The sequence below is a fragment of the Telmatherina bonti genome (genome assembly GCF_933228915.1).
Source record: "Telmatherina bonti genome assembly, chromosome: 12".
NCBI lineage: Eukaryota > Metazoa > Chordata > Actinopteri > Atheriniformes > Telmatherinidae > Telmatherina > Telmatherina bonti.
Window position 1 is genome coordinate 3024661 of NC_136610.1, and position 12774 is coordinate 3037434.

The 12774-nt window shown below is 48.7% G+C and overlaps 1 protein-coding gene across 1 annotated transcript in view; it reads right to left on the bottom strand.

Moving 5' to 3' along the window:
- Positions 1–3149: 3149 nt before the first annotated feature.
- The window catches only part of enpp6 (ectonucleotide pyrophosphatase/phosphodiesterase 6), a gene marked incomplete at its 5' end in the record, with an annotated part of 98753 nt that continues 89128 nt past the window's right edge, over positions 3150–12774 (bottom strand). The window contains 3 exons of the mRNA XM_079249702.1: positions 3150–3401; positions 4173–4296; positions 4371–4508. Coding sequence (XP_079105828.1) covers positions 3184–3401; positions 4173–4296; positions 4371–4508 — 480 coding nt within the window. The 3' untranslated portion in view covers positions 3150–3183. The remainder of the gene's footprint in view (positions 3402–4172; positions 4297–4370; positions 4509–12774) is intronic.

Sequence of the window (12774 nt, forward strand, 5' to 3'; positions counted from 1 at the left end):
GAGCCGACTGAGTGCTTTAGGACGTGGAGAGACTCTCGTTCTGACAATAACTTTACAATATGCGCTTTAAAGTCAGTCGCCAAAACACCAGGAAAGTCTCCAATAACTCCTGTAAAAGTCGCTAGATGTGTCGCTTTTCACAAAAAAAGTCACCAGACTTAGCGAGAAAGTCGCCAAGTTGGCAACAGTGGCTCACCACCACCATGTTGGCACTAGCCCCAGACCATCACACTACCACCACCATGTTGGCACTAGCCCCAGACCATCACACTACCACCACCATGTTGGCACTAGCCCCAGACCATCACACTACCACCACCATGTTGGCACTAGCCCCAGACCATCACACTACCACCACCATGTTGGCACTAGCCCCAGACCATCACACTACCACCACCATGTTGGCACTAGCCCCAGACCATCACACTACCACCACCATGTTGGCACTAGCCCCAGACCATCACACTACCACCACCATGTTGGCACTAGCCCCAGACCATCACACTACCACCACCATGTTGGCACTAGCCCCAGACCATCACACTACCACCACCATGTTGGCACTAGCCCCAGACCATCACACTACCACCACCATGTTGGCACTAGCCCCAGACCATCACACTACCACCACCATGTTGGCACTAGCCCCAGACCATCACACTACCACCACCATGTTGGCACTAGCCCCAGACCATCACACTACCACCACCATGTTGGCACTAGCCCCAGACCATCACACTACCACCACCATGTTGGCACTAGCCCCAGACCATCACACTACCACCACCATGTTGGCACTAGCCCCAGACCATCACATTACCACCACCATGTTGGCACTAGCCCCAGACCATCACACTACCACCACCATGTTGGCACTAGCCCCAGACCATCACACTACCACCACCATGTTGGCACTAGCCCCAGACCATCACATTACCACCACCATGTTGGCACTAGCCCCAGACCATCACATTACCACCACCATGTTGGCACTAGCCCCAGACCATCACACTACCACCACCATGTTGGCACTAGCCCCAGACCATCACATTACCACCACCATGTTGGCACTAGCCCCAGACCATCACATTACCACCACCATGTTGGCACTAGCCCCAGACCATCACACTACCACCACCATGTTGGCACTAGCCCCAGACCATCACATTACCACCACCATGTTGGCACTAGCCCCAGACCATCACATTACCACCACCATGTTGGCACTAGCCCCAGACCATCACACTACCACCACCATGTTGGCACTAGCCCCAGACCATCACACTACCACCACCATGTTGGCACTAGCCCCAGACCATCACACTACCACCATGTTGGCACTAGCCCCAGACCATCACACTACCACCACCATGTTGGCACTAGCCCCAGACCATCACACTACCACCACCATGTTGGCACTAGCCCCAGACCATCACACTACCACCACCATGTTGGCACTAGCCCCAGACCATCACACTACCACCACCATGTTGGTACTAGCCCCAGACCATCACACTACCACCATGTTGGCACTAGCCCCAGACCATCACACTACCACCACCATGTTGGCACTAGCCCCAGACCATCACACTACCACCACCATGTTGGTACTAGCCCCAGACCATCACACTACCACCATGTTGGCACTAGCCCCAGACCATCACATTACCACCATGTTGGCAGCAGCCCCAGACCATCACATTACCACCACCATGTTGGTACTAGCCCCAGACCATCACACTACCACCATGTTGGCAGCAGCCCCAGACCATCACACTACCACCATGTTGGCAGCAGCCCCAGACCATCACACTACCACCATGTTGGCACTAGCCCCAGACCATCACACTACCACCATGTTGGCAGCAGCCCCAGACCATTACACTGGATCCAGATGTAATTAGATGCACACCTTCCAGAAAATGTAGCCTGTCTCGTCAGACCGAAGAATCTTTTTGCAGAAATTTTGGGGATCATCCAGACGTTTCTTAGCAGATGTAAGATGAGTTTTTGTGTTCAATTTGGTCAGTAGTGGTTTTGACCTTGGTACTCACCCATGATGGGGCGGACCGTCTCTTTCTCATTGCTGAATTACGAAGACTGAGATAAACTCAGGCCGCTCGCTCTTTTAACGTTGTTCTGGCTTCTTCTGCGACTCCTGGTTGAGGCGTTGTCGTTCTCTTGGAGTAACGTTGCAAGGTCGACCACTCCTAAGAAGGTTTGTTCCCAGTTAATGTGTGTGATGATCTGACACATTTGTCAAATACTTTTTGCAGCACTGACAATGACTTTTTATGAACCTGCTGACAAAAATGCTTCAACATTTTAGTACTTAAATCTGATCATGAAATGAGGAGTATTTTATGTTTTAGGCAGACAGACAGAATCAGTCGGCATCGGCACAAAGTGTTAAAGCTGAACCATGTTGCTGAAATCACACATCATCAGAAGCTCGGTTAGCTGAGGCTGGGGATGAAGTGAGGGTGAACATCTGGACACACCACAGCTGCCAGCATGGAAAACAGAAGAGTAGCTTCCAGACTGGAATTAAAGTCAAACTGCTGAATGGAAGACATTTTTAAAAAGCTGCAACTTTCTCACCCACTTTCCGACATCATCAGTTGATTTCCACACATTCTCTTCCATGTTCCACACGGCTCAAGATTTACACTTTTAATCCGAGACACAGAAGGCTTAGGATCGAAGATGGATGAACAGACGGACACGAGTTATGTCTTGCTTGGTAAACTGATTTCATGCTGCTAGAAAATTAAACTGGAAGCTTTTTGCAAATCATGATAAATTTATTTGAAGATCAGTTTTTACATCAGAATTAAAGATTTTCATTAATCAGACTGTGTTTCTATGCAATGTTTCTCCAGCTGACAAATGAATCAAAGAGTTTTATGTTAGAAAGAACCATAGAAATATGAGGTTAAAACGTTAATTTGTTGTACAAAAAACTTTCTGAATGAAGCCTATGTGTAAAACATTTCCTCCACGTGGTAAAGCAAAGAGAAAGCAAACTTTTAACACATTTATGGTCACAAATAACCAAAAAATGACCAAAAAAGAAAATTTCACTTTTAATGAAGAAAACATTGGTGAAGGATTTTTTTAAAATCAGCTGCTGGGATCCAGGCTCAGACTCACAAGGCCGTGTGAAAACATTCAACTTCAGTTTCACAGAGTGTGTAAAGTCAACTGTAGTCCCAACAATGCACCAAAGCAGCAGGTCCAGCAGGTTACTGGCTGGACTGGACAATCACAACCACTCAGCAGATACTCTACCCGGGACCAGGATCCGTTGTTGGGTAACGGGTCCACATTGAGTGTCCAGCACATCAAGTTGTAGACATCCACGGCTCGAATTGGACCGGCCCGAGTGTTCTTCTTGAAGTCTGAATGAAATGAAGGAAAAATCTTTTTAGTACATGTACTGGGAAATGCTTTCATTTTAATCCTTATTAAGATCATTGTTTGGTGTAAAATTAAATAAAAATTACAAGTTGTTTTTTCCTCTTTAACAATTCTGTCACATGAAACAAAATTAAGTTGTTTAGTTAAGTTTTGCTTTAAAACAATTTTTAACAGCAGTTATCTCTTCATGTTTACTGGAAATTCCAACTAAAACATTGACAGAATATCTGATGGGTTTCCATCCATCAGCTGTGTTTCCTGCTGAACAGATGAAGATGTTTTCATACTGGTTCGGAGAGTGTACTGCTCCCGTTTTCATGGCGATGGATGAGTTGTTTACCAGAAGGATCAGCTGATAAAACTCTTCCATCCAAGATAATCAGCTAAATACCATCAAATACCAAACAAGTTGGAAAGGAAGAGGAGAAAATCCAGGGAGGCAGAAGACAGAAAAATAGGGGTTTCTTCCAATCGTTCTGATGGCTGCTGACTTGAAGTCGCTAGCTGCAGGTGCTAACAAAGTATTTTGTATATATTATGTGTTCCAGACCAAGAGAACACAAAAACAAGTTAAAAGAAGATGATGTGAAAGGAGGATGTCAGAAGAAAGTTAAAGAGCAGCTCCAACAGGTCAGGAATGAATAGGACCACCAGCTTCAGACTGATGATCTGAACAACATGGAGCAACAAATATCTGCACTTTTACTCTGAAATCTCTTTGCTCCTCTCAAACACTCAGAGGAACTTCTCACCAGGTCCTGTTGCCAAGAAAAATCCTCTCATGTCAATGAACTCGTTGTCATAACCGTGCCATCCATTCTGCCATGCCCAGGGCTCTCCGGAGTCGTTCTTCCAGTACGGCAGTCTAGATTTGTTCTGCACACAAGAGAACCTTTCATGAAGGCCTGAGTAGCTCTTTAACATGATGTGTGGAAGCAGTAGCAGGTTACCTCAGCGATGAACCAGCCCGGATCGGCCACCAGAGTCAGCGGGGAGACAAACTTCCCTCTTTTATAGTGGAAGCGTTCGGGAATGTCCTGTTTGCCATAGACCTGCATGTTGGGAACCCGGGACAGCGCCGAGTACACCTGAAACACCAAGAATGTGTCAGAGAGCACGGAGCAGAGAACACGGAACAAGAACACAAAAAACACAGAACACAAAAAACAGAACATAGAACAGAGAGCACAGAGCATAGAACAGAGAACACATAATGCAGAGAAAAAAGGATAAGCCAGTCCTTTTATCGTCGTCTTCATCACTAAGGAACACCAGGGGCTTCATTTCTAAAACTGTGCGTAGCAACGTGAGTACAGGCGTGAGGAGGGTAAACAAGGAACGTGGTGCACAATAACATTCCAATTTATCCTCAACTCAACTTTATTTATAGAACACTTTACAAACAATCCAGATTGGCCAAAGTGCACATAGTTAAAGAGCAATTTAGAATACGTAGAACAAGTGAATTAAAAATTAAATATAAAACAATAAGAGTAGAAAGCAATAAAATAACCAGCCACTCAAACTGATTTAAAAGCCAAAGAGAAAATACGTGTAAATTTATAGTAATAGCTAGGAGTCGACCAGCAGCGAACCAGTTGAAGTCGAGTAAGCAACGACTTGCTGAGACCAACATAAAGTGCGTTGCAACAGTCTAAACAATTTGTGATTAAAGCATGGATTAACATCTCTAAGCGGTGCAAAGACAGAGGAGGTTTAATTTTAAAGATATCCAAGTCTTGATTTCAGGAATGCACAGTAGAATCTGGTTTGCAGAGTAAGCATTACTCTTCTTCTCTAATAGCATATAAATGAGATGCCATGTTTTTGGAGAATAGAGCCGAGAGGAAGTAGATACAGTGAGAAAAGAAGAGGACCGAGTATAGAGCCTTGAGGTACTCCACATGTAAGAGGTGCTGCACAAGACTCAGCGGCTCCAACTGAAACACTGAAACTTCTCTCTGATAGGTCGGACCTGAACCAATACCGACCCAAGTCTCCAGGCGAGACAGGAGGATTTGATGGGCCACTATATCGAAGGCAGCTCCTAGGTCTAACCGAACCAAGACAACAGAGTGACCCGAGTCTGTAGCTAAATAAATATCATTACAAACCTTCAACATGGCCGACTCAGTACTGTGGGGGTTTTAAACAAAGACTGAAACATCTCCAAAATATTGAGCTTATCCAGGAATGACTTAAGCTGCCAATGAAGTTTTTCAATGTTTTCTATGGAATCTTGAAAAGAAAAGTAAGTTTAGATATCAGCCTAAATTTTGAAAGGTACAGAAAAGTCCAAGCCACGCTTTTTAATCAAAGGAATCACCGCTGCATGCTTAGAAGATGTCGGTACAGTCCCACCGCTTCATGCCTAAAAGATGTCGGTACAGTCCAACCGCTTCATGCCTAAAAGATGTCGGTACAGTCCCACCGCTTCATGCCTAAAAGATGTCGGTACAGTCCCACCGCTTCATGCCTAAAAGATGTCGGTACAGTCCCACCGCTTCATGCCTAAAAGATGTCGGTACAGTCCCACCGCTTCATGCCTAAAAGATGTCGGTACAGTCCCACCGCTTCATGCCTAAAAGATGTCGGTACAGTCCCACCGCTTCATGCCTAAAAGATGTCGGTACAGTCCCACCGCTTCATGCCTAAAAGATGTCGGTACAGTCCCACCGCTTCATGCCTAAAAGATGTCGGTACAGTCCCACTGCTGCATGCCTAAAAGATGTCGGTACAGTCCCACCGCTGCATGCCTAAAAGATGTCGGTACAGTTCCACCGCTTCATGCCTAAAAGATGTCGGTACACTCCCACCGCTTCATGCCTAAAAGATGTCGGTACAGTTCCACCGCTTCATGCCTAAAAGATGTCGGTACAGTCCCACCGCTTCATGCCTAAAAGATGTCGGTACAGTTCCACTGCTTCATGCCTAAAAGATGTCGGTACAGTCCCACCGCTTCATGCCTAAAAGATGTCGGTACAGTTCCACCGCTTCATGCCTAAAAGATGTCGGTACACTCCCACCGCTGCATGCCTAAAAGATGTCGGTACAGTCCCACCGCTTCATGCCTAAAAGATGTCGGTACAGTCCCACCGCTTCATGCCTAAAAGATGTCGGTACAGTCCCACCGCTGCATGCCTAAAAGATGTCGGTACAGTCCCACCGCTTCATGCCTAAAAGATGTCGGTACAGTCCCACCGCTGCATGCCTAAAAGATGTCGGTACAGTCCCACCGCTTCATGCCTAAAAGATGTCGGTACAGTCCCACCGCTGCATGCCTAAAAGATGTTGGTACAGTCCAACCGCTTCATGCCTAAAAGATGTCGGTACAGTCCCACCGCTTCATGCCTAAAAGATGTCGGTACAGTCCCACCGCTTCATGCCTAAAAGATGTCGGTACAGACCCACCGCTGCATGCCTAAAAGATGTCGGTACAGTCCAACCGCTTCATGCCTAAAAGATGTCGGTACAGTCCCACCGCTTCATGCCTAAAAGATGTCGGTACAGTCCCACCGCTTCATGCCTAAAAGATGTCGGTACAGTCCCACCGCTTCATGCCTAAAAGATGTCGGTACAGTCCCACCGCTTCATGCCTAAAAGATGTCGGTACAGTCCCACCGCTTCATGCCTAAAAGATGTCGGTACAGTCCCACCGCTTCATGCCTAAAAGATGTCGGTACAGTCCCACCGCTTCATGCCTAAAAGATGTCGGTACAGTCCCACTGCTGCATGCCTAAAAGATGTCGGTACAGTCCCACCGCTGCATGCCTAAAAGATGTCGGTACAGTTCCACCGCTTCATGCCTAAAAGATGTCGGTACACTCCCACCGCTTCATGCCTAAAAGATGTCGGTACAGTTCCACCGCTTCATGCCTAAAAGATGTCGGTACAGTCCCACCGCTTCATGCCTAAAAGATGTCGGTACAGTTCCACTGCTTCATGCCTAAAAGATGTCGGTACAGTCCCACCGCTTCATGCCTAAAAGATGTCGGTACAGTTCCACCGCTTCATGCCTAAAAGATGTCGGTACACTCCCACCGCTGCATGCCTAAAAGATGTCGGTACAGTCCCACCGCTTCATGCCTAAAAGATGTCGGTACAGTCCCACCGCTTCATGCCTAAAAGATGTCGGTACAGTCCCACCGCTGCATGCCTAAAAGATGTCGGTACAGTCCCACCGCTTCATGCCTAAAAGATGTCGGTACAGTCCCACCGCTGCATGCCTAAAAGATGTCGGTACAGTCCCACCGCTTCATGCCTAAAAGATGTCGGTACAGTCCCACCGCTGCATGCCTAAAAGATGTTGGTACAGTCCAACCGCTTCATGCCTAAAAGATGTCGGTACAGTCCCACCGCTTCATGCCTAAAAGATGTCGGTACAGTCCCACCGCTTCATGCCTAAAAGATGTCGGTACAGACCCACCGCTGCATGCCTAAAAGATGTCGGTACAGTCCAACCGCTTCATGCCTAAAAGATGTCGGTACAGTCCCACCGCTTCATGCCTAAAAGATGTCGGTACAGTCCCACCGCTTCATGCCTAAAAGATGTCGGTACAGTCCCACCGCTTCATGCCTAAAAGATGTCGGTACAGTCCCACCGCTTCATGCCTAAAAGATGTCGGTACAGTCCCACCGCTTCATGCCTAAAAGATGTCGGTACAGTCCCACCGCTTCATGCCTAAAAGATGTCGGTACAGTCCCACCGCTTCATGCCTAAAAGATGTCGGTACAGTCCCACCGCTGCATGCCTAAAAGATGTCGGTACAGTCCCACCGCTTCATGCCTAAAAGATGTCGGTACAGTCCCACCGCTGCATGCCTAAAAGATGTTGGTACAGTCCAACCGCTTCATGCCTAAAAGATGTCGGTACAGTCCCACCGCTTCATGCCTAAAAGATGTCGGTACAGTCCCACGGCTTCATGCCTAAAAGATGTCGGTACAGTTCCACTGCTTCATGCCTAAAAGATGTCGGTACAGTCCCACCGCTTCATGCCTAAAAGATGTCGGTACAGTTCCACCGCTTCATGCCTAAAAGATGTCGGTACACTCCCACCGCTGCATGCCTAAAAGATGTCGGTACAGTCCCACCGCTTCATGCCTAAAAGATGTCGGTACAGTCCCACCGCTTCATGCCTAAAAGATGTCGGTACAGTCCCACCGCTGCATGCCTAAAAGATGTCGGTACAGTCCCACCGCTTCATGCCTAAAAGATGTCGGTACAGTCCCACCGCTGCATGCCTAAAAGATGTCGGTACAGTCCCACCGCTTCATGCCTAAAAGATGTCGGTACAGTCCCACCGCTGCATGCCTAAAAGATGTTGGTACAGTCCAACCGCTTCATGCCTAAAAGATGTCGGTACAGTCCCACCGCTTCATGCCTAAAAGATGTCGGTACAGTCCCACCGCTTCATGCCTAAAAGATGTCGGTACAGACCCACCGCTGCATGCCTAAAAGATGTCGGTACAGTCCAACCGCTTCATGCCTAAAAGATGTCGGTACAGTCCCACCGCTTCATGCCTAAAAGATGTCGGTACAGTCCCACCGCTTCATGCCTAAAAGATGTCGGTACAGTCCCACCGCTTCATGCCTAAAAGATGTCGGTACAGTCCCACCGCTTCATGCCTAAAAGATGTCGGTACAGTCCCACCGCTTCATGCCTAAAAGATGTCGGTACAGTCCCACCGCTTCATGCCTAAAAGATGTCGGTACAGTCCCACCGCTTCATGCCTAAAAGATGTCGGTACAGTCCCACCGCTGCATGCCTAAAAGATGTCGGTACAGTCCCACCGCTTCATGCCTAAAAGATGTCGGTACAGTCCCACCGCTGCATGCCTAAAAGATGTTGGTACAGTCCAACCGCTTCATGCCTAAAAGATGTCGGTACAGTCCCACCGCTTCATGCCTAAAAGATGTCGGTACAGTCCCACCGCTTCATGCCTAAAAGATGTCGGTACAGTCCCACCGCTTCATGCCTAAAAGATGTCGGTACAGACCCACCGCTGCATGCCTAAAAGATGTCGGTACAGTCCAACCGCTTCATGCCTAAAAGATGTCGGTACAGTCCCACCGCTTCATGCCTAAAAGATGTCGGTACAGTCCCACCGCTTCATGCCTAAAAGATGTCGGTACAGTCCCACCGCTTCATGCCTAAAAGATGTCGGTACAGTCCCACCGCTTCATGCCTAAAAGATGTCGGTACAGTCCCACCGCTTCATGCCTAAAAGATGTCGGTACAGTCCCACCGCTTCATGCCTAAAAGATGTCGGTACAGTCCCACCGCTTCATGCCTAAAAAATGTCGGTACAGTCCCACCGCTTCATGCCTAAAAGATGTCGGTACAGTCCCACCGCTTCATGCCTAAAAGATGTCGGTACAGTCCCACCGCTTCATGCCTAAAAGATGTCGGTACAGTCCCACCGCTTCATGCCTAAAAGATGTCGGTACAGTCCCACCGCTGCATGCCTAAAAGATGTCGGTACAGTCCCACCGCTGCATGCCTAAAAGATGTCGGCACAGTCCCACCGCTTCATGCCTAAAAGATGTCGGTACAGTCCCACCGCTGCATGCCTAAAAGATGTCGGTACAGTCCCACCGCTTCATGCCTAAAAGATGTCGGTACAGTCCCACCGCTTCATGCCTAAAAGATGTCTGTACAGTCCCACCGCTTCATGCCTAAAAGATGTCTGTACAGTCCCACCGCTTCATGCCTAAAAGATGTCGGTACAGTCCCACCGCTTCATGCCTAAAAGATGTCGGTACAGTCCCACCGCTGCATGCCTAAAAGATGTCGGTACAGTCCCACCGCTTCATGCCTAAAAGATGTCGGTACAGTCCCACCGCTTCATGCCTAAAAGATGTCGGTACAGTCCCACCGCTTCATGCCTAAAAGATGTCGGTACAGTCCCACCGCTTCATGCCTAAAAGATGTCGGTACAGTCCCACCGCTTCATGCCTAAAAGATGTCGGTACAGTCCCACCGCTTCATGCCTAAAAGATGTCGGTACAGTCCCACCGCTTCATGCCTAAAAGATGTCGGTACAGTCCCACCGCTTCATGCCTAAAAGATGTCGGTACAGTCCCACCGCTTCATGCCTAAAAGATGTCGGTACAGTCCCACCGCTGCATGCCTAAAAGATGTCGGTACAGTCCCACCGCTTCATGCCTAAAAGATGTCGGTACAGTCCCACCGCTTCATGCCTAAAAGATGTCGGTACAGTCCCACCGCTTCATGCCTAAAAGATGTTGGTACAGTCCCACCGCTTCATGCCTAAAAGATGTCGGTACAGTCCCACGGCTTCATGCCTAAAAGATGTCGGTACAGTCCCACCGCTTCATGCCTAAAAGATGTCGGTACAGTCCCACCGCTTCATGCCTAAAAGATGTCGGTACAGTCCCACGGCTTCATGCCTAAAAGATGTCGGTACAGTCCCACCGCTGCAAGCCTAAAAGATGTCGGTACAGTCCCACCGCTTCATGCCTAAAAGATGTCGGTACAGTCCCACCGCTTCATGCCTAAAAGATGTCGGTACAGTCCCACCGCTGCATGCCTAAAAGAGGTCGGTACAGTCCCACCGCTTCATGCCTAAAAGATGTCGGTACAGTCCCACCGCTTCATGCCTAAAAGATGTCGGTACAGTCCCACCGCTGCATGCCTAAAAGATGTCGGTACAGTCCCACCGCTTCATGCCTAAAAGATGTCGGTACAGTCCCACGGCTTCATGCCTAAAAGAAGTCGGTACAGTCCCACCGCTTCATGCCTAAAAGATGTCGGTACACTCCCACGGCTTCATGCCTAAAAGATGTCGGTACAGTCCCACCGCTTCATGCCTAAAAGATGTCGGTACAGTCCCACCGCTGCATGCCTAAAAGATGTCGGTACAGTCCCATTGCTTCATGCCTAAAAGATGTCGGTACAGTCCCACCGCTTCATGCCTAAAAGATGTCGGTACAGACCCACCGCTGCATGCCTAAAAGATGTCGGTACAGTCCAACCGCTTCATGCCTAAAAGATGTCGGTACAGTCCCACCGCTTCATGCCTAAAAGATGTCGGCACAGTCCCACCGCTTCATGCCTAAAAGATGTCGGTACAGTCCCACCGCTTCATGCCTAAAAGATGTCGGTACAGTCCCACCGCTTCATGCCTAAAAGATGTCGGCACAGTCCCACCGCTTCATGCCTAAAAGATGTCGGTACAGTCCCACCGCTTCATGCCTAAAAGATGTCGGTACAGTCCCACAGCTGCATGCCTAAAAGATGTCGGTACAGTCCCACCGCTTCATGCCTAAAAGATGTCGGTACAGTCCCACGGCTTCATGCCTAAAAGATGTCGGTACAGTCCCACGGCTTCATGCCTAAAAGATGTCGGTACAGTCCCACCGCTTCATGCCTAAAAGATGTCGGTACAGTCCCACCGCTTCATGCCTAAAAGATGTCGGTACAGTCCCACCGCTTCATGCCTAAAAGATGTCGGTACAGTCTTACCGCTGCATGCCTAAAAGATGTCGGTACAGTCCCACCGCTTCATGCCTAAAAGATGTCGGTACAGTCCCACCGCTGCATGCCTAAAAGATGTCGGTACAGTCCCACCGCTGCATGCCTAAAAGATGTCGGTACAGTCCCACCGCTGCATGCCTAAAAGATGTCGGTACAGTCCAACCGCTTCATGCCTAAAAGATGTCGGTACAGTCCCACCGCTTCATGCCTAAAAGATGTCGGTACAGTCCCACCGCTTCATGCCTAAAAGATGTCGGTACAGTCCCACCACTGCATGCTTAGAAGATGTCGGTACAGTCCCACTGCTTCATGCCTAAAAGATGTCGGTACAGTCCCACCACTGCATGCTTAGAAGATGTCGGTACAGTCCCACCGCTGCATGCCTAAAAGATGTCGGTACAGTCCCACCGCTTCATGCCTAAAAGATGTCGGTACAGTCCCACCGCTTCATGCCTAAAAGATGTCGGTACAGTCCCACAGCTTCATGCCTAAAAGATGTCGGTACAGTCCCACCGCTGCATGCCTAAAAGATGTCGGTACAGTCCCACCGCTGCATGCCTAAAAGATGTCGGTACAGTCCCACCGCTTCATGCCTAAAAGATGTCGGTACAGTCCCACCGCTTCATGCCTAAAAGATGTCGGTACAGTCCCACCGCTGCATGCCTAAAAGATGTCGGTACAGTCCCACCGCTTCATGCCTAAAAGATGTCGGTACAGTCCCACCGCTTCATGCCTAAAAGATGTCGGTACAGTCCCACCGCTTCATGCCTAAAAGATGTCGGTACAGTCCCACCGCTTCATGCTTAGAAGATGTCGGTACAGTCCCACCACTGCATGCTTAGAAGATATCGGTACA